General features: G+C 41.7%; 1 protein-coding gene across 1 annotated transcript; it reads right to left on the bottom strand.

Moving 5' to 3' along the window:
- Nucleotides 1-1,557: 1,557 nt before the first annotated feature.
- Nucleotides 1,558-26,287, bottom strand: LOC139444602 (uncharacterized). The gene is made up of 12 exons (XM_071225507.1): nt 25,969-26,287; nt 9,686-9,731; nt 8,941-9,063; nt 7,976-8,052; nt 6,728-6,841; nt 6,100-6,348; nt 5,815-5,877; nt 5,513-5,588; nt 5,059-5,196; nt 4,838-4,885; nt 3,930-4,385; nt 1,558-3,551 (listed from the first exon to the last, which is right to left on the bottom strand). Exons 1-12 carry the CDS (start codon nt 26,056-26,058, stop codon nt 2,872-2,874), a joined length of 2,160 nt encoding a protein of 719 aa, XP_071081608.1. The 5' UTR covers nt 26,059-26,287; the 3' UTR covers nt 1,558-2,871.
- Nucleotides 26,288-27,098: the final 811 nt, after the last annotated feature.

Raw genomic sequence — 27,098 nt, 5'->3', positions numbered from 1 at the left:
GTAAAAACATGAATCTGCGATAATAAATTTAAATTAAATCATGAATATATTCTGAGTAAAAGGTCTGATGTCAATGAGATTGAAATATATTTAATTCAGCGACCCATAACATCGTGATAACTGAGTAAAATTGCAAAGATCATTCAATGCGCACCGGCCTCAAAAGTATATACTGATCGTCTTTGAGTGAGTTAGTTGGGTTTAACGCCGCTTTTGACAGTATTCTAGTTACATCGTGGCGTGTCAGCTTAATGTGGTAGGAAAGCCCAAAGTGATGCAAGTCTCAGATGTTTACCACTTCGGTGAAACCCACAAGCACGGGTATGGTGCTGACAAACCTAGAAACAAAATCGGGGCGAACCGGGATTCGAACCCACAATCATACTAGGTTTCTGGCGTGCCCAAGGGACGCAACTCTGCACAACGAATCGCGCCGTCTTAGACGACTGGGCCACCCTTGCCCCCCTAAATCTTTGAGGAATCTATACTGGGACTAGTGTTTCGTGAACGGTTTAAAATTCACAATTAAACATGTTCTGGCCCTCTGAAATATCACTGCAACCAAACCAGATTCTGACAGCATGGAGAGTTATGTCCCTTACACTGACATCTCAACAGTGCTCGCCTTTTACAACGAGGTTGTCTGACTGTGTGTTTGTATGGTGTGTGTTTGGTTGGTATGTGTGGAATGGTTTTGTGTACCAGGGGTAATTGTGGAATATTTATGTTGCGGGTATATGCAGTGGTGCTGCCGGGAAATATAGAATAGAATTCGAATCAAAGTGTCGGGGGAGTATAGCCAACAAATCCCCTTGAATCTATTTAATTAGGTCACAAAGGTGGCTGGAATATATAGCCGCCCACTGTGTTTAATATAATGACGTCACCTCATTGTAACCTCGCCGTGTGACGTCATAACACACAAACACACACACACATATATATATATATATAGAGGAAGAGAGGTTATCACGCGTGTGTGTTTGGGGATGGTACATATCCTGTATTTGGAATAAACATTGTATTTAGCGAGCCTTGGTGAGCTAAATACATATTGTTTAATCTTAATTATATTAGACTGTTCTTTTGTTAATGATATCAATTATCCCAGTAGTTTCTCCAGATTCCCGATGATTAATTCTGACTCGATCGTTTTTATCCGTTGGCTTTATGTATGTATGTATGTATGTATGTTTGTATGTATGTATGTATGTATGTATGTATGTATATAATTTTATAGATGAACTTTCTTTGATTAAGTCATTTACTTATTAATTATATTTTCATTGCAAAATTGTGAAAAGGACGCTCTGACGAAACTGTTTCTCTTCCATGCCTGTATGCACTGTGGCTTGGCTAATGCGTGTTGATGTGTGTGTTCACCACAACAGACATGATTTGATTATCCAGTTTCAAGACCGGGACTATTCAACGAACGGGGAATAACCTCGGCAACTCCCCAAAACTCAGGGGATTACTGGTAGACTACTGGCTAAAGTGCTGACACGCAATAACACGACGCACCCAAGACTTGAAATAAGACTCAAAAGGACCAACAAGGTTTCTTTTTTTATTGGACACATATACAACATATGAAACAACACGTGTATCCAACACGTCTACATCAACCAGTTACCGCAGAGAAATGTGTGTACTGCTAATTGGGAAAGGGTTCACGAATATATATGGAGTGAGCATGTTTACAAAAGAAATATGAAACGGGCTACATGGCTTTATACAAACACAAAAATAGAACTTAAAGAACAAATAAAAAATAAACAGCATACAGTAGGATATTGACATTGTACTGTTTCGTGTTGGAAGCCTGTCTCAGCGACTAAAGTGAGGGTCTTAAACAGGCTGGGGTTTGCAGGTTCTTTTAATTGTTGTTTAACGCCACACTTACCAATATTCTAGATATATGACGGCGGTCTGTAAAGACTCAAGTCTGGACCAGACAATCCAGTGATTGACGTCATGAGCATCGAGATACGATGACATGCATCAACCAAGTCAGCGAGTCTGACCACCCGATCCCGTTAGTCGCATCTTACGACAAACAGAGTCGCCTTTTACGGCAAAGATGGGTTGTTGAAGACCTGTTCTACCAAGGATCTTTACGGGCCAGGGTACGCAGGTAGCAGAGGTACTATAACGTCCCATCGTTCACATGTTTATATACCCGAAATGTATAACTTGCTCAAGTCACGACATGGCTGAAATACTGCAGATGTGATTTTAACTCTGATATTATGGATGAGGTGGGGTCGGGTGGGCTGGTGTGGGGTTGCTGGTGTTGGATGGGTGGCAGTGCTTCATATTATATCAGGAGCAACAAGCTTAAACCATAGAATGAAATTTATAAATGTATCATCTTATGCACTTTGTTCTAAGAACAGTCCACTGTGTCCATAAACAGTAACAACGATACACCGTAGACTGAATTTATATATGCATCATGAGACGCACCAGAACTTTGTTCTAAGAACAGTCCACTATGTACATAAACAGTAACAACGATACACCATAGAATGGAATTTATATATGCACCATCAGATGCACCAGAACTTTGTTCCAAAAACAGTCCATTGTGTACATAAACAGTAACAACGATACACCATATAATGGAATTTATATATGCATTATGAGACGCACCAGAACTTTGTTCTAAGAACAGTCCACTGTGTCCATAACCAGTTACAACGATACACCGTAGAATGGAATTTATATATGCATCATCAGATACACCAGACACTTTGTTCCAGGAACAGTCCACTGTCCACTGCCAGCAGTGTAGTAGTGAATATATTCTCCGTTAGGATGTATCCTTGTTATTCCAATCAGGTTGTTCCAATACATCTTCAAATATTATCAATACACTTGCTGAGAAATTGTCATCAAACTTTGAAACGATTCCATAGAACCGTATCTGTTTTCCAGCCAGGCCGGACCCTCCGCCATGACGGCTGCCATCTGTTGAATATTCCTGAAAAAGAGTCCGCAATGTTCACTAGCGCAAGCATCATCAACGAGATTTCGGTTTGATGACATTCTACACAAGAACAAGCGCAATGCATGTGATTCGTCCTGCTCCTCCTGAAAAGCACCAGGCTTGGATTCCACCAAGCTGTATCTCATGTCGATACGAAGATGAGGGTGCATGTCAATGATTTTGTTCAGATAACCAGATCCATAGCCTAAGGTCACAAGGGCAGTCTTTCCATTGAAATACCCCTTTGCCAGTTGTTTGAGACACAACGGAGCACAGATGCCCACGCTCTCCACGCTTTCACTCGCTTCTTCTCTTTCGTAACAGTCAACAACTTTGTACAATACCTCTGAACCAACAATGAGAACGAGGTCAGCCTGTTTGATTTGTTTCATTGTCCATTCCAGAGGTCCATGTTCCATCATGATCTTTCTGTTGACATCGTCGTATGGGTCTATGACAGTCTTGCCCACCATTCGGACAAGGTTTGCAAGTTCCAGACATGCATTTCTATGGAACTGATCATCAAACCCAGAAATGAATAAGATCTGTTTTATTTCATCTGTTGAAGAAAATAAAGAATTTATGTATGTTTTAATTCAATGAAAGATTTTCTTCAATAAATGAATCTACTGGTTTTTGTTTCAAAATAGTATTTTATTTCTGACCCATGTAATACATTTACATAATTATCAGCTTTTCAGGTTTCGTGTTAATAAGATACACCAAATCATAGTGTTGCATAAAGTACCAGGTAGGTCATTCGAAATAAGATGACAAAACATTTATATCAATTTTATGCAATTTACAAGAAATAGAATTGATAACGAACGAGATAAAATGCAAATGTCTGAACTGTTCATGGTCAGCTACAAATTTGAAACACATGAGTAGCCGTTTCATCAAGAACGGCAGAAATATGCATTTGTTTTATACATACCTCTCCTGTCTCTAGAGAGCTGTCGCATCTCCTCCTCGAGCCTAGTCATTTCAGGACTGGAAGGACTGCATTGTATCTCCATCCGCTGCAAGAAGTCGGACAAGCTCAACTCAGCTGCCCTATTCCGTTGGTTATTTCTTGCGCTGTAACTCGGATGATCCATAACCTCCGGCACTTGAACCACCAACGGGGATTCCGACCCCGACCGAGTGAAGTCCAGCTGCAACAGGACTGTTCTGTTCCTGTGTAGTTCCAGATTCCTGTCCTCTTCCTGGGCATGGGTGTCCTGCAGGAGGACAATCATCTGGATTTCATTCATGGAAGCTTGGCGGGATGCGATTTCCCCAATTGGGATAAGCTTGCTGTTGGAGCCAGGTAATGCGCGTCTCAAGATATCAGCTGTTGTCTTCACTTCCCTTTCCTCGGAACCTTCCACAATTTGAAATTTAGGTTTTCCTGTAAACGACAAGGTATTAGATCAAATCCACGTACGTTACAGTGTATACTATTCACATTCAAGTATACAATACGCAAACACCACACACACACACACACGCACGCACGCACGCACACATACACACACACACACATGTACGATTTATACGTTGCGGATAATTATGTGTGGCTCGTTAGAGATGAAAGCGCTCGCCTAGGAATGATTAATTTACATTATATGCTTGTATGCTGTCAGTGACATGTAGTGATACGTTGAGTTGACGTCGTATCCAGTACTCTTCTTACTTAGTGTCTCATTTGAATTTGAACTCTAGTCACAAAATATCATGACAAAATCGTTGTCAGGATAACCTCGTATATCAGTAAAAACATGCTCTGATGCCGAAACGAATAGGTACTTTTCCAAACGAAATCAAGGACAAAGATAGCTGCAACGGAGAACTATGTCCGACCTGTTAGTGGTTCTGTTTCAGGATCTGTCAATGGCGCCGGGTGCGGAGCTGATAAGTGATTAGATGAGAGATGATTAGTTTCATAGCCACAATGTGTTACTCGTTGGTGTTGTTGCATTGGTTATATCTATCGAGAGCAACTGAATTCGATTTACAAGATTACAAAAAAATGTAAGTAAAGTAAAACATGACAAGAATGTTGTAACCATGGTAACACCTACGTTTAATAAAACATGCCAGGCCAAAGGAAATACTTCCAATGAAGGCAAATGCTCCAACCAACACCACAATCAGCTTGGTTGGAGGACGGCTCGACATGTCAGGCGTCGTGGTAGCCTGAAAAACTTCACTCTCAGGAACTGAAATAATAACGTATTATTGCAGAAATAAAGCACCTTTCCACCCTCTTAGCGTAAAGCATTTAGATTTATTTGGGTAAATGAGAGTGAGCTACAGAATGTGAAGCTCATCCACATAACATCTTAATGATGATAGCATAGCAGATACAGTGTCAACAATTTATTGAAGTTAACCCTGAATAAATTAACAAGTTGCATTCATGAGAAATCTATTTTACAATATATACAAGTGGGTCCGTAAGTTCTTATCTATAAATCGTGTCTACATTGTTATCCGTTAACTTCTAAGAAATGCCTATCAAACAAAAATGCTTACAGGTCACGGGTTTATATGGCATCTGAAGAGCTGCACTCGTGGCATATTTAGGGGACTCGCATCCCAAAGCACCAACCTGTTATCATCCGGAACAAGAAAGAGAAGTAGTCATTGATATTGATCAATTACCGATCGTTCAACAACCGTATTTTGTATTTCGTTCATTGAATAGTTATAACGATATAGGAAATAATGTGTGTGCAGTTAGCTTATGTATTTATGACATAGCATTCGCTAATAGTTCAAGTGTTTGCAAACATTATTTTTTAAACCACATTTTTAAGTACAATGTTTATAATTACCGAAGCTTCGTACTCTCCAGGCTCCTTGATAGTAAACTTCTGACTGTGAAGACAATTGCGCAACTGTGGAATAACAATAACATATATTCAGTATATTTTATCAATTGAATACTTATAGCACAAGGCCCAAAATATTATTCGCGTTAATCAATAACCACGTACTAACAAATACGTAAAAAGGTCATGTTTACGTACGCAATGATAATGTATCTTCCTCCAGTTACAGTTTCTGAATCAGTGACAGGTGGAATAACCTTACATTCACTATCATTTAAAAGTCACTACCTTGTAAGTAGGGATCATGGCCTCGTCGGTGTTCGCGTACGATCCCTTTCGTCCGATCATGACAACGATTTCTCTGGATGTGTTACATGGGTTCCAGACCACGTCAACTTCCATAGATTTGTTCTTTACTGGGTTCAGTTGCACCCAGCCCGGAGACCAACAATAGGGCAGCCCCTGGTGCTGTTCCTCCACAGACCAACAATCACACTTCTTATCAGGTTCATGAGTTGGCTCAGGTTCGGGCATAGGCTAGAAAATAAATGCCAGAAATTATATCCACAAACAATACCAATGTGGGATATCGAACCCAGGCCTTCAGCGTCACGAGCGAGGTTAAATCAATGTCCACTGGGCTTGCGTTAAGCACAACGTTACCCCACTGCCCAATGCACGATGGTCAATATACATAAGTTTATTCAAACAATATGTCATCAGAAGGAAAAAATGAAATAAACTGCGTTTAAATCAGTCAAAGGGATACCTCGATTCCTATATCGGCCTACTGTTTGCTTATTTGCTTATTACAGAAATTAGTTACCAGTCTTCATTGACGAATTTGGGCAATTTTGGATTGGTCGATCTGTAAGCCATCTCAAGATGCATGGATCAGGATGTATTATTCACCTACCTCGTTCACTGCAATTGGGTTAGCATCCTCATCAGTGAGTAGTAGCCTCCGGTTTAAGTCAAGCGTGTCTGCATCAGTGCAGCGAAGTCTCAGATACTTACGCTTATATTTTTTCTGTTAAACAAAGGCATCAACAGGTTTATCTGACGGTGTATTAAAATATGCACACAAGTGTTGATTGATACGTACTCAGCCTCACACAGAAGGATTTTACCTTAAGTAATTCAAATAAAAAAAAAAATCACCCCTTCCACGATGATATACTTTTGCCACCATGTTGGAAGGATGTTATCCAGTTCCGTAAAGCCATTCTCTTGGCTGTCCGTGACGTTCTCAGCTACTTTGATGCCATCGTTGGAGTCAACATGGGTTACGGCTAACTCATTCGCCTGTTGGTCCTTTTCGTGGATTCGTGGTCCTTTTCGTGGTTTCTCTGGATCATGTCTGGTGTTGCTGACCTCACAGGCCTTCCTGGACGGGGGTCGTCTTCAGAGCACTCCATGTCACGCTTATACTCTACTGCCCTCCTCTTTACGGAGGCATAGAAAGGGACATACTTCACAGTTTTCCGCTCCTGTCTTCATGGAAGGCTTTTTGTAGTACCTTTTTTCTGCAAGTACTTGATCACTGCACATTCCTCAAATGTCTTCACAAACCCCTGCTTTTTAACTGACTTGTCACAACGTAATTCTCAATTCTCAATTCTCTCACGTTTTTTGATGATATACCTCTTGGGCACGCCCGAAACCTATGATTGTGGGTTCGAAGCCCGGTTCGCCCCGATTATGTTTCTAGGTTCGTCAGCACCATACCCGTGCTCCTGGGTTTCACCGAAGTGGTAAACGTCTGAGATCTGCATCACTTCGGGCTTTCCTCCCACATTAAATTGACACGCCGTGATGTAACTGGAATACTGTTAAAAGAGGCGTTAAACACAACTCACTCACTCACTCACAACAACAAAATTCAATGTTACGTAATTACTTCAATCAACCCTTGTGCATGCACATATGTGTATATGTAAAAGATTGCTATTGTTATTTCAGTCTAACATATATCAATGTCGTATACGCAAGTCATGGTGTGAATACGCTACCATGGTTAAGATGCCATTGAAAATATCTTCTTTTAAGATATCATAGAAGGCCCCTCTTCACACATGTATTGGCCTATTGATATCAACATATAACATTTATGAAACTAGATTAATTTACGTCATAACATTTTTGAAGAATAAAACATGCTTACCAAATTGATTGTGACGTTAAAGCAGAGTCCAGAAGCATTCGCAGCCAAAGGTATATATAACATCGCATTCCCGGACTCTGCAAGGCAAGAAACACGCAAATACAGTCACCATATTTACATAGTTGCTTTCTCTTACTCTGTCGGGCGGTAGATTAATGGTTACGGCGTCCGTTCGTAACGCCAACCACACAGGTTCGATTCCCAATATGAACAAATTATAGTGCTCCCCTCTGTGATATTGTTTTACTAATGCTGAACACTCGCTCACTCCTACTGAACTCTCGACTATTCCTGCTGAACACTCACTCGCTCCTGCTGAAAATACACATACACACACTTCTGGTAAACACTCACTCCTGCTGAATTCTCGTCTATTCCTGCTGAATACTCACTTACGCCTGCTGAAAACACACACACACTTCTGGTGAACACTCACTCACTCACTCGTTCCTGCTGAACTCTCGACTATTCCTGCTGAACACTCACTCGCTCCTGCTGAAAACACACATACACACACTTCTGGTGAACCCTCACTCACTCACTCACTCACTCACTAACTCACTCCTGCTGATTTCTCGACTATTCCCGCTGAACACTCACTCACTCCTGCTGAAAACACACCCACACACACACACACACACACACACACACACACACACACACACACTTCTGGTGAACACTCTCTCACTCACTATTGCTGAACTCTCGACTACTCCTGCTGAACACTCATTCACTCCTTCTGAAAACACATATACACACAATTCTGGTGAACACTCATTTACTCACTCCTGCTGAACTCTCGACTAGTCCTGCTGAACACTCACTCACTCACTCACTCACTCCTACTGAAAATTCACATACACACACTCCTGGTGAACACTCACTCACTCACTCCTGCTACTCATTCACTCATCACTCAAGGTAACCTGGGGATCACTTTACTGGTTTTGTATAAGTCTACTCACGCGGTAGGATCTTTTTCCTCCACTTTATTAACAAAATATTCCTCTGCGTATCTTCAGTCAGCCCAAGATCAAATGGTATCATGGTATCTTTGAGACCTGGCGTCAATGCCAAAGATCTGCAAACTAACGAAACACAAACACGACACAACTTAATATGTCATCATAATTCAAAAGCCTCATTATAATAATTCGGGTAGCCTAGTGGTTACAGCCTTCGCTCGTCACGCCGAAGAACCGAGTTCAATTCCCGACGTGGGTATAATGTGTGAAGCCCATTTCTGGTGTCCCCCGCCTTGATATTGCTGGATTATTGCTTAAAGCGGCGTAGAACCATACTCATTCACTCGTTATATAGGAAGGAGATCAGTGAGTGAGGGAATTGGGTTTGACGCCGCTTTTAACAGTATTCCAGTCATATCACGGCGTGTCAGCTTAATGTGGGAGGAAAGCCCGAAGTGATGCAGGTCTCAGAGGTTAACCACTTCGGTGAAACCCAGGAGCACGGGTATGGTGCAGACAAACCTAGAAACATAATCGGGGCAAACCGGGATTCAAACCCAGAATCATAGGTTTCGGGCGTGCCCAAGGGACGTAACTCTGCACAGCGAATCGCGGCGCCTTAGGCTACTGGGCCACCCGCGCCCCCAGGAAGGAGATCAGAGAAGTCAGTTCATGACAGATGGAATTCCCAACCAAAAACATTAAGTTTATGGCTTTAAATTAAAAAATATTTATATGTACATACCGTTATCATGAACCGGAGATACCCTCCCTTTGCGGCAGGTTTTATGCTGAAAGGTAAAGCAGACTTATACGTATTAGCCCTCTAAGTGTCCCTCAGCCAGGTATGAGCAATCATGTGGTCGTTACCTTGACATCACATCATATTATCTTCTAAGGACATAGTTCATCACATCACATCACATCACATCACCTTCTCAGGACCCACGGTACTCGTGTTGACAAGCCAAGACGTTGATGCTAGAATTTGCAAATATCATATTGACCTCCTCAATCTAGATGAATGAAAACAAAAAGGACTCTGTTGGAAAGCTAAATTGACGGCTGAAAGAAACTTTTTGACCTTACAGAGGACAGTTACAGAGCAGAGATTGAGATGGGCCCGGACTGTACGTCGTTGGCAAGACGTGACTGGCAGAGGGCCGTCTTCACTGATGAAAGCCGGTTCTGTCTGTTCAGAGTTATTGAAACACAGAGTGTTTACCGGAGAACGAACGGCGGCATGTTGCGTTGTACCTTATGGTTGAGGGGGGCGTTATGGCGTGGGCAGGAGAAAACACCACTGGTCATTGTTAACGGAAATTACATGGATGAGGATGTCAATCATCGTCCGATTGTCCTACCAATTCTACACCAGCTATAATATACTCTGTGTACTCTGTAGGCTATTGAGTCGGTGAGGTAGCCCAGTGGTTAAAGCGTTCGCTCGTCACGCCGAAGACCCGGGCTCGATTCCCGACTTGGGTACACTCACTCACAACAGATGTGTAATTGGTGAAAGGAAATGGTTAATTGCTAAACCGTTATGGCGAACACCTGGTGTCATCACAGATTTTTAGAGATCCACTCATATAATAAACACCGCTATATTGCTCTTACGCCCAACGAAATCTGTTTCGCTGGATAATCGAGACAGGTTAATCTCTGGCGTTGACGTTTAATATTTACGTCTACATTAACTTCATCGAACATCGTTCCTTGGGAAACAGATAAATAAAAGACTCATTAACGTGATCATTTTAATTCGCATTGATCCTGATAATTTGCATCACTACCATTTTCAAATACAAACTGGTTTATATGATGTCTTGTCACCTATTCATATCTTAATGTGCAAAGAGGGTCGTGGGACTTCAACTAATTGCTTAGACGGTAGCGTGGATGTATGTATATCGGCTACATCCACACGGCGTCTATTGGAACAAAACGCGGTTAAGTGGAACGTAACACAACACTTCTTCGGCAGTCAGGGTGTGTGTTTATTGCTGCTCGGCTCAATGTGTGCTCACACACTTGCATTATATTTGTTTTGTGATACCGTGAATGGTTTCAGGACGACTGATGCTCATCCATAACAGTTTCATTTCATAAGTAGCCGAGCACCCAGTCTGTTATACCAATTTTCTTTGTGCTTCAAACGTGGACATTTTGCTGAACAAACGCAGCATACATTCATAAAATACAATTTAATGTGCATAATAATATGACGAGCCCACACTCTAAAGCATGCTAAAAGTGCTATATTATTATCCCGATAAATGGATCGATTTTCATTCTCAGCTCCCTGGGAACCTGAGCTGCCCGTGAGGCGCTAGAAGGGTAACAGTACCCATAATCACTGCTGGGTGAACAGAGGCATATAGTCACGAGACAAGATATGTGCTACTAGTGCTGCAGCTTGGAGCAAGAAAACTCTAAAGCTCCCGAATACAGCACCCATCCAACTACTCTCCGCAACCAACATTGCTCGACTGATTTGTGACCTGTGCACTGTACACAGGAACACGTGGCAAATTATGATACTTCTTACTTATAATACAGTGACTACGGTATGCAGATTTAATGTATATCCAAGGCCGGGTGGTTGTTATTATATACTTTATAGAATTTATAACTTATCACACATTTACGTTGACGTCACGATAGTAAACATATACCTGTACCCGAGTGGCTTGTAAGAACATCTTATTTAACAAGAAGACCTTTCTTGTAACCCAGTCAAGTGAAAGGCAATTGTGCGGGTACGTTATCATATGTTGAAATCTGGGGATGGTCCATTATGTCAGGGACAATTCACGTCTATTCATACCGATACACCCATTTATCACACAGACGTACAAACGGTTTTGAAGGGCCCCGTGAAGATCCGGGTTAGAGTTGGTCTTCAGCACCCCATTCCTGTCGTAAGAGTTTAGGCTCGCTGACTTGGTTGATGCATTGGTAGGTCGACGTTCATGATATCAGTCTCTGGATTGTCTGGTCAAGACTCGATTTCATATATACATGTATACAGAACGCCTTCATACAGCTGGAATATTGCTAAGTGCGGCGTTAAACAACAAAGTGCTTTGCGGGAGGATAACATGCCGATATTCCTCTGCAGTTATAATGCATGTGGCGTTTGGCAAATATTTGTTATGCATAAAAAAACAACTATTTTTTTCAATGCTCTCCGTCTCATTGCGTTTGAAACCTCAATTTTAATAAACACAATATCCAGATAACCTACGTATGTTGTTTACATGTTATCTCTTTTTGTGCTGGGGTGTCCTTTGTTATGTTTGCAGAGTATCACATATTTGCGCTCACCATTAAATAACAAACCCGAAGTCTTTCGCTAGTGTCACAACGCTCCAACAAGCGTGTATTGAAAAGAAGGAAGGCCGCCATGAAATTGACACCGGTGGCCGGGAAATATGAGCTGGGGAGAGAAGGTAACAGCGTGATACAACAAACTGGATTTGCCCACCAGCTGTTTACCTTTTTCTAGTAGTTGACATAATTTATGAAATATTTTTAATGCAGATTACTATTTCCTAATAGAGAAGCTGAGACCGCCTGGTTCCAGAGAACAGAGACAATACTTTGTAAACTAAAGCGGCGTTATGGTAATGTTTGTTCGTTGGTTGGTTGTTGAACGCCGCATTCAGCGCTATTCCATCTACATGACGGTGGTCTGTAAATACAATGGCTCGCAGACGCTCATTTTCGGACAGGCGTGGCATATCGTAATGTTGAATAGTTGCGTAATTTTGTTGTTTTTCTGAGTGGTTGTTGTCAGCACGATGCTAAACAATGCATATGGAATCCCGTTAACGCACATGTTTTTATACCCGTTTCTTGCGTGAAATGCATGGGGCTTGCATAGAAGTCAACTTTTGCATGGAATGCATGCTTTTCTGTTGCAGTTGCTTTTTTGTGACTTGATTCCATACATGTACTACAATATTGAAAACCAAACTTTACTTGTTTGAAAAATACACTTGAATATTTGTGTCACAGGAACTTTTGTTGTTGAGTATATGTGCATGACACACAGAACGTGAATTAGAAATTGTAAATTTGTTTTCGTTTTAATTTATTATTATTAATGAATAATTTAAAGAACACTTGAGCCGCAGTGCATGTCAATTCTTCAACGAAACAAAGCAATAAGATTACAATAAATAACAAAACCATGATCTCTGTTGATATTGCCTGTCATTATGGAATCGATAATGAATACGATATTAATGTTGTTCATGATGTCGAAGGCCGTTTTTTTTAATTTGGGACTCGGAAAAAAGTAATATTATACAAAAAAATACGATTTTTCCAGCAAGTCCAGGCTGGTGGGCGACTTCCTCCAAATTTGGATCCAAAGAGGAGGAAGTACCGCAATGTGGATAGCGGTATTGAGAGGGAAAAGCAGGAGTTGTTGGCAGGGCTCAAGTCACCAACAGAATATGCTGATTCTGTGGCAAGATTTATTGGTTTGTGAGTTAAAATGTATGTGAAGTGTAAATAGTTATGATAATTTAATTTCTGACTTTAAGTTTATATAGTTTGTATGTATGAACACATGTATGATTTATAATGTATGTTGTATGTACATTGTACATGAGAAATAAAATAACGAAAGTCATGTTGCCCTCTTTTGAATCCCTTTTTAAATCCTCACAATCCCTCTATTGTACACTTGCCAGTAATGGTTGGATAATTTTTAACCCAGAACAATAGGTGCCGGTCCCCCCCCCCCCCCCCCGGCAAAGCACAGAAGAGTCACTGTATTTTCAAGCATCACTTCACAATAATATTGCGTGAATATAAGTCATGAACTATTAGAAGCTGCGCAGTAACCATGCTCACACATGTTAGGAGTTCCTAGAATTCAAATCAAGTGACCTGACTTGGCTTACCACTAGCGTTAAGATTACATCGGATACAGACCCACACGGTTATAGATCCTTCATGTGTATCTACAACAACCTTTGTAATGCAAACATTATTCGCAGGCTATACGTTTGACTCGTTGTGTCTTTACCAAAAGACAGGTATACGGCCTACCATAAAGAGGTGATTCAGGAACCTCTGAACCAGCCCCTATACCCTGGCCTGGACCCTGAACAGGACCCGGGCCTGGACCCCGGAAAGAACCCCCTGCTTGACCAACCCCTGGACCCGCCCCTGAACTGGACCCTTCCCTTGGCCCGCCCCTGGAAACTGGACTTGACCCGCCCATAGACCCTGGACTGGACTCGCTCCTTGACCCGCCCCTGGACACTGGACTGGACCCGCTCCTTGACCCGCCCCTGGACCTACCCTGAACCCACCCCTAGATTCGCCAACTAACAGTAATATTATAAACACCGCTAAGACGGGTTTGCGGGAAAGACAAACCAACAGAATAGGTGCGAAACAAGGATTCGAACTCATGATTCAAAATATAAGTGGCGCAACTGAGAGAAGCAACGCGGACTACTTAGCCATCCGTGTCCCTGTTACACGTACGGGCGCCACCCAACTGGCGTCAACATGAGATTCATCGGGCAAACTGACAATACGAGTACGGAACTTTCGTACTTTATGTTGCAAACTCGAGCTTTGCTGGTTGCTCACTAGACGAGATAAACCTGTCAGGTAACTTGACAGCCTGTGTGAGCATAGCAGCCCTGCATAAGGTATCCTAGATAGTTATCATCCTTGACAAAGCCACGAGTTTCAGGCACACCTAGAGACGGTTACACGTCCTTCATATTTCTACATCCTTCCTTTCTTTCCGGGGATGATGTTACTGGGAGTGACCGCGAGAATACATCTGTGGTACAACACAACATGGTATATGGTTTAGCGTTCATGTACTATTTCTAAATTATAACGAAGCCCGTTGATACAGTGAGTGAGTGAGTATGGTTTTACGCCGCTTTTAGCAATATTCCAGGAATATCACGGCGGGGGACACCACAAATGGGCTTCACACATTGTACCCATGTCGGGAATCGAACCCGGGTCTTCGGCGTGACGAGCGAACGCTTGAACCACTAGGCTACCCGACCGCCCCTCCCGTTGATACAGACGGCAGCGTTCCTCTAGAATTAATAAAAATTAATTATTTATTTGTATAGCACACTTTCTAATTTTTAAGTGCTCGAATGGGCTTATGGCATCATATATGGAAACTACCGGGCAAAAGTAAGTAAACTACGTTTGATGTTGTCTTAAAATGAAACAAACAAGAAATAGTTCTTCCATAGTGATGTATTTGATACTAGTATCATAGGCGATATTACATGAATTGTATTAATACGTATCCACAACAGATGACGTGCACATGACGTCTCCTGTAGCAATATTCCAGAAGTATACGTCGGGAACACCAGAAATGGGCTTCACACATTGTAGCCATGTGGGGAATCGAACACGGGTTTTCGCTTTAACTACTAGGCCACTGACGTCTCGAGAAACATGTCTCAGCATCGTACTCTAAACACACTGTCTTGCGAATCAGAGATCCAATAACTTCATCCAACTCAAAATATCGTGAGTCCTTTCCGTTTGTTTCGATTATAAAAATTCTGGCAATACTTCCTTGTAAAATAATTTCTAACTGGAGAGACGTATGTGACATCATTTTTAACGCTTGTTTGTTTTGTTTGTTGTTTAGCGCCGCACTCAGGAATATTCAAGGCATATTGCGGCCGTCTGTAAATGATTGAATCTGGACCAGACAAACCAGTGATCGACATCATGAGCATCCATCCACGCAATTAGGATACAATGACATGCATCAACCAAGTCAGCGAGCCTGACCACCCGGATCCCGTAAGTCGCCTCTTACGACAAGCATAGTCGCCTCTCACAGCAAGCATGGGTTGGTGAAGACCAATTCTAATCCGGATCTTCACGGGTTTCATGCTTCACGAAAACACAAAAAGCGAGGATAATTATTTCGTTGTACATTAAACGTATACACAGCATAACATTCCTCGATTGCCAAAGGTATTATATCTCCATTTAACATGGTAATACCACGGACCTACTCGCTAACATGGTGACCACCTTATCGTCTTATCTCCTGTCAGTGGGTTTCACAAGATTTCTCTCGCCATGAATGTAAAAAGATAGGACTGCTATTCTTTAGCATCGTATTATCCGAATCGGACTAAAGTTAAAGTATAGTAGCGAATAGGACCAGGGTATACATCACAATGGAATGTTTTTTTCACACTGTATCCATGTAGGGATTCGAACCCGGGTCCTCGGCGTGACCTGCTAACGATTTAACCACTAGACTACCCTACCGCCCCTATGGGCTAGAGTGAGTCTGTTGGGTTTTAACGCCGCTTTATACATTATCCCAGTTATAACACGGCGTGTCAGCTTAATGTGGGAGCGGGTATGGTGCTTACAAACCTAGAAACTTAATTGGGGCGAACGGGGATTCGAACCCACAATCATAGATTTCTGGCGTGCCCAAGGGACGCAACTCATGGTTGACGACTGGGCCACCCGTGCCTCCCATGGGCTAGAATTATGTGTATTCTAATGTATAATCTATATTTGAACTCAGTGTCATTTTGATAAATTTAGTGTCTCACGAGGACCGGATATTGCATTATTTTATGGCGTCAACCTATGTTTTGCTGTGTGTCACACTTAAATAAACTTATCATCATATTATTCTTGTAATGCACTGTGTGACATGACTTCCCGATACATCAGGGCCACCAGCCGACATCAGCGTATATTTAGAGCTGTCATCGACGTGTTAATCCGTTCCAAAAATCTGACCGTTTTATGACAGGACATACGCGCCTCGCGTTATCTTCCATATACTCTCAGTTCGACGTCACTCCGCGAAGTATCAGACCTGTACGGGGAAACATCGTTCTCTTCTTCAACACGATATATCGTTTGATGTATCTTCAGCAAGAGTCCGCTTATATCGAACTACGAATAACTCGATATGTTTATACTTGAAATTATGAAACTTTTGATATAATATCATCAGGACTACATAACAACATTACGTGTATGAAGTTCCCATTTGCTATCTCGAGAAAATGGATGACGTTCAACGCTACACATTAAAGTGAAAAATTCGCACTGACCTACTTTAAGGTGTGGTTCTAAAATGAACTAAGGAGGCTATTCATATGTTTCACGCTGACGGGGTGATCCTGTATGAAAGCTGACTGTGGTGAATCATGTTAAGACTGTGTGGTTGGGCAATATATCACACATAGAAGACAGGGCGTGGGCAGAACATGGAGAGTGAATACCCGAGTTGATCTGAAGTAAGACTCACAGCTCCAGTACTGGGTATGTTGATGGGAGTTTAGGCTTTAGGGGATTGACTGGACGGGTAGGCCAGGGAGGGAAAGGGGTGAAAGGGCGTAGTTGGGCTTGGCTGAAGTAAGATGTGCAGTGGTAGTGGGGTACGTTAATGTGAGCTTGGGGCCGGGGTGGGGGGAGGGGGGGGGGGGGGGGGGGGGGGGGGGGGGGGGGACGGGTAGGCCGTGGTACGACAGGGCCGTGTAGGGCCGATGTTAAATGGATGGGCGTGCTTAGAGAGGTGACAAAAGACGTTCGTGGAGGAATATGGGTCAATACCAATGTGCAAAATTAGATTTGCATGTTTTTAAAGATCCTTTCCAATCTGTTTTTGTAAATATATCCAAAAATAGAAAAGGGGAAAAAAATCGAAGATATCAGACGAACAAATTGGCCGATATGCAGTACAGCCCGGATGTTAAAAACAAGTATTGAAATAAAGAACTCATCAACATATCATCGGCGGCATTAAGGGGCTAATACAAGGACTGGTCGGCTCGGAGTCAGTATACTGTGTCTGAGTGGGGTATTCATGTTAAACTGCGGCATGGTATCTCAGTGAGCTAGCACTATAAATCGGCATCAATCCGGACTAGTACAAGCACCCCCACACACGTTGCTGTATAAGTGCAATACTCTTGGATGCCACGTTAAACCCAATTTCACCCCTCCTCACCTCACCTGATCCTCAGGTAAGAAGAATGCTGGGACGAGCTTTGGGGAACAGGTGACGTTGCGATTGGTGGCGAGAGCCAGTCAGTGAGGTGAAACCTTGTATATCCTAAAAGAAACCTGTTCGTTTCTTTATGGCAGTATTAAACCTAACTAGAATCGACTGTCTGAACAATATAGATGACAAAAAGCATATGAATAGGTCATTAAAATGCTTGTTTCTAGCGCATATCTGATCTTGCTTTTTATCATAAATACTTGGGTTGTATGATCCAAAGGGAACTGATAATGCAAATCGAGTGCTCACTGATCCATTATTATTATTATTACTTTATCGCAAACTACAAACACACAAACGTACTTATGCTTTTATATAGCATGGGTAAAGCGAGGACTAAATAATAATCTTGAAGAAATGGCGTGAGTGAGTATGGTGTTAGGTCGGTTTTAGCAATATTCCAGCAATATCATGGCGGGGGACACCAGAAATGGACTTCACACGTACCCATGTCGGGAATCGAACCCGGGTCTTCGGCGTGACGAGCAAACACTTTAACCACTAGGCTACCCGACCGCCCCACATGTGTGACTGACCTGTATGCAAAAGGGCAGACTACACGTAGGAGACGGCTGGCTTTGCCCTTCGCGTAGTGAACAAAAGCACAAGTATTAATTAAAAAAGGAAACTGGGTGAACCTGTTGTTAGCGTATATATTTACATTGAAATTTTAGCTATGAAGGCGTATGGCAGCTTGGCATGTAAGTCGGGTCAGGGGTGAATCCGAGCAATTGAAAAATGGTGCGAGTCAACTGTGGGTCAAGTGGATAGAGTGTCAGTTTTGTAAAACATCGCATGGATTACAGTACTAGTAGAGGCGCGGCAGGGCGGTCTTCTGCCGCCATCCCTATTGATGAGTCAACATCAACATCAACGTAAAGCCATATTGAAACTAGACTGATGATGGTATTCTTGTCGTAACACATCTGCCTGGCAAACCAGCCCCTTCTCCATAATGATATGTCATTCCCGGGAAACAAGGGAAACTGACGTCATACTATATGTGCATTGAGAACATGACGGTCGACAAAATTGTTATAGAATGAACAGGAGGAGCCTAGATTGACAAGACACGCATGATCATTATGAGACGTGAAATATCGTCCCAGTGAACTAAATGATATGAAGATTGGCTAGTTTTTTTAACATTCAATGTTTCAAGAGATGCCATGTGTGACATACAGCTTACCCAAAGTTCTAATCCTGACTAACGTTCAACTATGGGCCATAACAAAGTGAACTAGTCAATGTAGTCAGTGTAGAGTGGTTCCTACATTGTAGGATGCAACAGACCGATTCATCAACACACTTTATGCATATTTTTTCTTCTACAGCATCAACTTCTTGTGGAATACATTATAGTTCGTGTATCATATCATAGAAATCACGATTGTGTGACTAAGAGTTTGCTATGAAACGGTTGATATATCCGAGTAGAATTCCCAGTCTGCCATACAGACCCTGAAAGAACTATATCCAATACAACCCTTGGAAGTCTATAACAGTGTGCAGATCTAGAATACTGCAGTACCTGAAAGTATCCAATACTGTGTGCAAGTCTAGAGTACTGTAGTACCTGAAAATATCCAATACTGTGTGCAAGTCTAGATTACTGCAGTACCTGAATATATCCAATACAGTGTGCAAGTCTAGATTACTGTAGTACCTGAAAATATCCAATACAGTGTGCAAGTCTATATTACTGCAGTACCTGAAAATAGCCAATAGAGTGTGCAAGTCTAGATTATTGCAGTACCTAAAAATATCTAATACAGTCTTTGTAAGTCTATTATAGTGTGTAGGTCTAGATTACTGCAGTATCTAAAAATGAAGGGAGTCTGGGATTGTTATATTGTTATATTTTATCAAGATAAAACTGTTTTTTCCTGTAAAATGTGTTCATTTTTAGAGGCTAGATGTCAGTCTACTAGTATCCCTTCTATTGCAATTTAATGTGTGTCGTATATTCAGCGTCCCTTTAGTGGAGCATTCGTTGCCTTCATTTATCCATTTTTGTGGCGAACACATTCGAGATGTTTGTCGTTACGGTTGTCATAAAACAGCAGCATGCTACAAAGAAACATCGACGACGCACAGAGGCCGACGTCAACTATAGGGCGCGGTTACCAAGGTTTTGTACAGCGCACATTCATATGCTCAGCAGTTTGTAAAATTGAACATAAAGGCCAGTCCCGGGGATATGGGGGATCTTTGATAAAGTGCGCCTGTAACATGTTGACCCTATTCTCTTGTGTTTGAAATACGAGTAATCCGCAAAGGCACTGGCCGCGGGTGGGGCGTTTCGCGTATTAAATACATAAAACACGTCCCATTTTAATTCTGGAAACCCATTTGTCCAGGAAGTCATTTGTCAAAGGTATTTACAAAATAGAACATGCTGTTCTCATCGGTACATGAAAAGGAAAAAAATGGAACTTGTTATATAGTTTACCTGCAGCGAATACTGCAATTCTGAAACAGGTCTCAATATTATAAATGCATTTACATTGTAAGTGTTCCGATCGTAGCATGTATATCGTAGAATACATTTCAGTTTATATGCTAAGGTAAATCAATAGATGACAAGAGAAGACATATATTTTCTTAAACTGATATTTAAGGTTTGTTCATATTTCTTTGATTCTTGTACACGGGATCTGGTACACATCTCAGTATGATCACGTGGTATGTTGCGTTGAACATAAGCACCATGTAATGTTGTGAGTTAGACATTCACGTGTAGAATATTATGAAACGGGTTCGCGTAACCACTTGGCACAAGAACAGGTATGGAGGTGTCAGTGCACATGTAAATGATGATTTCAGTATTTGTTAAGTTTCGGCTGGATACTGCTCACAGATATACGTCGTAATCATTGGCAGTGTCAGCAGCCAGTGGTCTTCTACGCTGTCCCGACTCCCTACCTTTGATTCGTAAAATAGTTGTTTCTTTATGCATAACAAATCTTCCCCAAACCCCCCATGCATTATAACTGCAGAGGAATATCGGCATGTTACCCTCCCCCAAAGCACTTTGTTGTTTAACCCCCCACACAATACTCCAGCTATATGACGGCGGTCTGTAAATAATCGAGTCTGGACCAGACAATCAATTGATTGACATCACGAGCATCGACCCACGCAATTGAGATATGATGACATGCATCCACCAAGTCAGCGAGCCTGACTACCCGATCCCTCACACACATACAGATGTGTTGGTTTACTGACGGTAGGGCAAACAGGCCGTCCCCGACAATGACATGCATGTTTCAGATCTAGAGCAAAACCATGCTCAAACAATGAATCATATAACAGTTAACCCAGTTCAAAGAAAGTCGGTGATGCTAGCCAAGGCAGGGTGAGGAAATACTACCCGGTCATAAAGCTTTACGTTACACATCTGTCCGCTGTAGCCGGGCCCTTTCATGCTGAATAATTCAGTCGTTTCACATATTGACTGAAATATCTGTTCCTTCGAATGACAGACTGACGGAATATTAATATTGTTTGTTTGTTTGTTTGTTTGTTGTTTGACGCCAGACTCAGCAATATTTCAGCTATATGATGGCGGTCTGTAAATAATCGAGTCTGGACAAGTCACTCCAGTGATTGACATCATGAGCATCGATCCACGTAATTGGGATACGATGACATGTATCAACCAAGTCAGCGAGCCCGACCACCCGATCCCGTTAGTCGCCTTTTACGGCAAGCGTGGGTTGCTGAAGACCTATTCTACCCCGGATCTTCACAGGTCCTGAATATCAATAAAATCTAAAGGGCTTTAAACATCACAATAGACAACATATGCTAGGATTAGAAGCCCCAAAATAGATAGAAATTTTACATTGACTTTAGTTTTCTTTTTTTCCTGCCATTCAACATCAAAATGTTTGGATATTCGTTATCATAATAAAATAAATGGACAGATTTGTAAATGACTGATATAGTTAGGCGTTTTGTAAATTGCCTAAATGACATTTCAGTCATTTTACACATTTTATCATCCAAAACTGGCTCCCACAGGAGATATCGCTTGAATTAGATCAAGCGATATCTACACTGTAGATATCGCTGTAATGAAATTACATAACACAATGCTTTGCAGACCATTGTGACGTCACCGGTCACAATCAAATGACATCACTAATGGCTCTGCTACTGAAGCTGTTAGCCGTAATTTTTACAGTGAAAACACTGCTAATTACTGTCTACAAATTGAAAAAGTTGGAAGAATGATGTTGGATGATAAATGAAATCTTACCCTCGTGTCTTTTGATATCAAATATATCAACACTCGTTGATAAAATCGGCAAAAATCCTCGGCAAGCCTCGGAATTTTTCCACTTTTATCAACTCGTGTTGATATATTTGATATCAAAAGACACGAGGGTGAGATTCTCTATGTAACATATACAGTATATGATACAGGTTTATCGTGCATGAATATTTCTTTCGCTGTTGAGTCGTGACATCTGTTTTCGTAACATGAACCACAACCTCGCTTGCCCCTTTTCTTGTAATGATGAAATCTGTTTTACAAGAGCTGAGCATGACACCCCCTCAAAAACACGCTTTCGTTCTACACCGTGCGTCACCATTATGACGTCATATCGCTCATTGTGACACAAAAGACGTCACAGTCGTAAATAAAGTAGCGCCAAATTCAAATATAGGATATAATAAAACATCAACGCCAGAGCATAAGCAACATCGATAATCCATCGATACAGATTCGCGAAAAAGGGTAAGCGCGTCCTGCCACAATTTTCATGAGAAGTATGTGTTTGACACCGTACAGCAGTACTCATGCCATGCTACGGTCACTATTTGAATCTAGACAATCAAGACATAGAAATCACACCACAGTGACCTCATGTTAACCTGACATTTCTTTATCGTGTTATGAGTCACTAAAGGTATGACCTTTATGAAACTGATACCGTTACACTGATACAAGGTCAAGTTCTTGTGTGTAATGGTCCAAGAAAATCCAAATAGACTGAGACAAAAAGCGACAAATCCCTTGAATATAACCGTAAGGAAAATGCATGAATCATTAATAAATATTGATGATACCAAGTGAGCACATCCCACTCCCCCGGGTGCACCCGTTGCAACAAAACTTGCAATAGTAAGTCAATTACTCGAATGCTGTTACGAACGTCTTTTATGTACAGTGTATAACGTTTTAATAATCACGAAATATGCAAATCGAGCCTATTTCTTTGGAAACGGTGCGTCTCTGTGATAAACTACAAACGACATTTTAAACGAAGAAAAAATAATACCTCACCCATAGTTTCTTATGCGACAATATTTACCGAGAATCGAATTCTTGCGGCAATTTTAAATTAATATACTCCACATACCCGTGAAGATCCGGGGTAGAATAGGCCTTCAGCAACCCATGCTTGCCGTAAAAGGCGACTATGCTTGGTTGATGCATGTCATCGTATCCCATCGGATAGATGCGCATGATGTCTGGTCCAGAGTCTAATATCTACAGACCGCCTTCATATAGCTGGAATATTGCTAAGTGCGGCGTAAATAAAACACAAACAAACGTAATACACTATATGAGAACAAAGAATGAGACTTTTGCTCGATTTTCAAAATTTGATCAATACAGAAGTCAAATGATTTAGATTACTTTTGTAAACGTTGCAGATCTTTAATACAGCATATGCACTGTGGGCATAATGTAATGACATTCAGGCCTGACCATGTCGCGTGTTTGTCATTTTCGTTAGTGAAATATTTCATCTATCGGGACTACATCGTTTCAACGGTCGCAACGGAATATGGAGACAGTATTGAAGCAGCGAAAGCGCGACAGTCAGGACCCCGTTAATTCGTAATACCCGCTTTCTGGACGGATAGTGATGGGAACGTGTGTGTAGCTTAAGCGAAATGCCATGGTTCGTTTATCCCAAAACAGGTTAATCCACACGATTACGTCACGCGAAACGCCATTTTGTAATTTAAAACCGAAAACAGTATGAAAAGAAAAGCCAACAAAAGGTTACACGCTCTAATTCCAGCCCGTCAATACCACGCGGTCTCTCACTGGAGAGCTACTTCATTAGTTTACACGTGCCTCGCAGTTATTTGAGACGCATGAAAGATGTTTAGCTAATATACAACATAAAGTAGCTTTGTAAATATACAACATAAGGGATACTGTTTTGAATTTCGCAATGGTCTTGCAATAATGTTGATGCGGGATTCTACCCGTACTGGGTATTTTACTAGCACAAGCAAAACGAGGTCGCTGTGAGTTGGGGTATACATTACTGATAACATCCCAAGCAACTGTGACACAGCTGTCTGGAGCTGCGACGTTTACTTTAATTCTACAGCCTTTACAGTGTTAAACTATTAAACATATATATTGAAGGGTGCGGATATTTAGGGGCAGTATAACGAATAAAAATGAAATTAATACCACCGATTGATTCATCACCGTGGTATTTGTTTAGAATGAGATAAAGTTTCTGAACAACATGACGACCAGGGCTGTGAAAAGAATTCATCGTTTGAGGGAGCGGCATAAAGCGGATACACGGGTGTGTGATTTGTATGCTTCTTACAAATCTCAGATATTAGCGTGATGGAGAAGGACCTGAAGACCAAGAACAAGTCGGGGATCTCCTTCCATGTATATCTGGCTTGAATATAAACCCCTGTTTTTATCTCTCTGAGTAATCGGCTAATACAAACTAAACTAGGTGACTGAGTTGTGGTTTAACGCCGCGTAGAACAGTTCATTACTTTTCAAGGATAATAATACTTTTTCTGAGCAAGTCGGCCACTCAGGAGAAAGCCCCAAAGTGATACAGATCTTAGACGTTTAACCCTCTAGTATATACATGTATATAAGCGACAAAACTTTTCGATAATTATACGGGCGAGCGAGTATGGTTTTACGCCGCTTTTAGCAATATTCCAGCAATATCACGACGGGGGACACCAGATATGGGCTTCACACATTGTACCCATGACGGGAATCGAACCCGGGTCTTCGACGCTTTAACCACTAGGCTACCCGACCGCCCCCATAATTATACGAAATCCCAACCAGTTATACTATTCCGATTATATCATAAGCATGTGTTTATGACTCGCTACCAGATAGTGATGACAGCAGGTGTTCACAAAACGGTGCGCCCGTCATACAGACATACAAAAGTAAGTCAGTTGTTTTTAAAAAACACACTGAAAAACAACAACACGGTAACATTTTGTACAAGTCTAAATGGGGAATTGCATCGGACATCATTTTGTAAATGATGTGTCACTGTTGGAAGATGTCCACCTTGACAAAATGTTTTTTGTTAAAAACAAGATTTACTAAGTCATAATCACACAGCTTTGGAGGAAGAGTCATATGACGCTCTTTGAAATTTAAGGATCATGAATGACTTCGAGCCCGTCTGTTATTGAGGTTATTGACATTCACATCGACGTGAAACGTTATCATGGCATCCATTAACTGTTAACTGTAAACATCTGCTTGGGTTGTATATCACTGTCATTCATATTAACCCGGGGCCGTCGGTTAGCCTAGTGGTTTAAGCGTTCGCTCGTTACGACGTAGACCCGGGTTCGATTCCCGACATGGGTACAATGTGTGAAGGGCATTTGTTGTGTCCCCCGCCGTGATATTCCTGGAATATTGCTAAAAGCGGCGTAAAACCATACTCACTCACTACTCACTCACTCATATTAACCCGGCCTTGTCAAACAGATATCTGCTGTAACTTTGATGGAAAATAACAATGACTGACACACGTGCATAGTTGAATCAACGTAACATATATATGACAAATTACACACTAGTATTCTCCTTTACCGTTATCATAGGATACAACACCTATATTCAACCACTTGAATGACGCGTGAACTTGATCGTCACATTCTTGACATTCCGATCTCAAAAGTGTTCAAATTAAACTTACCCCACATCTGAGGGTACAATTCGGCAGAGAGGTGCTCCCAAGCACGAAGACCACCGTGAGGACGGTGAGCGATGGGGTAAGAGCTGCCATCGCCTGACCCCCACAGCCGTGACAGATCAACACGAGTGAGGGTGTCCCTTGGCGCGCTGTCAAATCACCTTGACATGCGCAGTAAGCTGGTATATCGAGATGAGCCGCGCCGAATGTCACACGTGAGAGGCACCTCTTGTAGCACCCGCGAAACCCGCTGCCACCGTGCTGGTCATGCCAAGTGATAACGCAGGTGTGAGCGTACTAAGGTTTTATGACACATCGTTTTTCTAGGAAACCCGATTTAGCTATAACTGTCATCATATCCGTGTTATCAAATGTGATAGTCAACGTGATAGTTTACACCACGTGAGCGTATCCAGTGCTAAAATATCCAGTCAGAGTATAGAATTTTAGATTTAAATTGTGTAACAGATTTGTAAAGCGGACAGCTGTTTCACGAACACAAATGCCATGGATGCTGGGCAAATATAATTTTCGTCACACCCGGATTTAGGGGACGCCTTTTATTGTTTGTTTGTTTGTTTGTTTATTTGTTTAACGCCGCACTCAGCAATATTCCAGCTATATGACGGCGGTCTGTACATAATCGAGTCTAGACATACAATCCAGTGATTGAATCATGAACATCGATCCACGCAATTGGAACCAATGACATGCATCAAGCGAGTCAGCGAGCCTGACCACCCCATCCCGTTAGTCGCCTCTTACGACAAGCATGGTTGCCTTTTACGGCAAGCATGGGTGGCTGAAGACCTATTCTACCCCGGATCTTCACGGGTGGGGATTCCTTTTAACGTATAGAAACATAATTATGCCATACGTTATCAATTGGCCCGATACTGATGTACCACAGGATATAGATGCAGCTGTGTCATGTGTTCTGTGTTGAAATATGGTCTAACACCCTGATTGTATTGGGTGTGTTTATGCCAACACACGTTTAACGCTGCTTCGGTAACCCAAGTATGTGACAAACACGTAGCATATTGTATTGTCGACATGAACATGACATTAATACCGAGTTCTATAAATGAGGAATGACACGTTTGTGGTACTACAGGTCACAAACAGGTATA

The sequence above is a fragment of the Haliotis cracherodii genome, unplaced genomic scaffold (assembly GCF_022045235.1).
Source record: "Haliotis cracherodii isolate W230 unplaced genomic scaffold, xgHalCrac1.p SCAF_6, whole genome shotgun sequence".
NCBI lineage: Eukaryota > Metazoa > Mollusca > Gastropoda > Lepetellida > Haliotidae > Haliotis > Haliotis cracherodii.
The sequence above is the reverse complement of the archived record's forward strand: the minus strand, read 5'-3'. Positions and strand labels throughout refer to the sequence as shown.

What these genes read in the sequence shown, in the direction of transcription:
- LOC139444602 (XM_071225507.1), bottom strand. Translation starts at nt 26,058, where the DNA reads ATGGCAGCTCTTACCCCATCGCTCACCGTCCTCACGGTGGTCTTCGTG. An exon ending in ACCCAATTGCAGTGAACGAG is followed by an intron (nt 6,349 to 6,727) that starts GTAGGTGAATAA and finishes TTTATTTTCTAG; the next exon opens with CCTATGCCCGAACCTGAGCC. An exon ending in TGAAACAGAACCACTAACAG is followed by an intron (nt 4,386 to 4,837) that starts GTCGGACATAGT and finishes TGTCGTTTACAG; the next exon opens with GAAAACCTAAATTTCAAATT.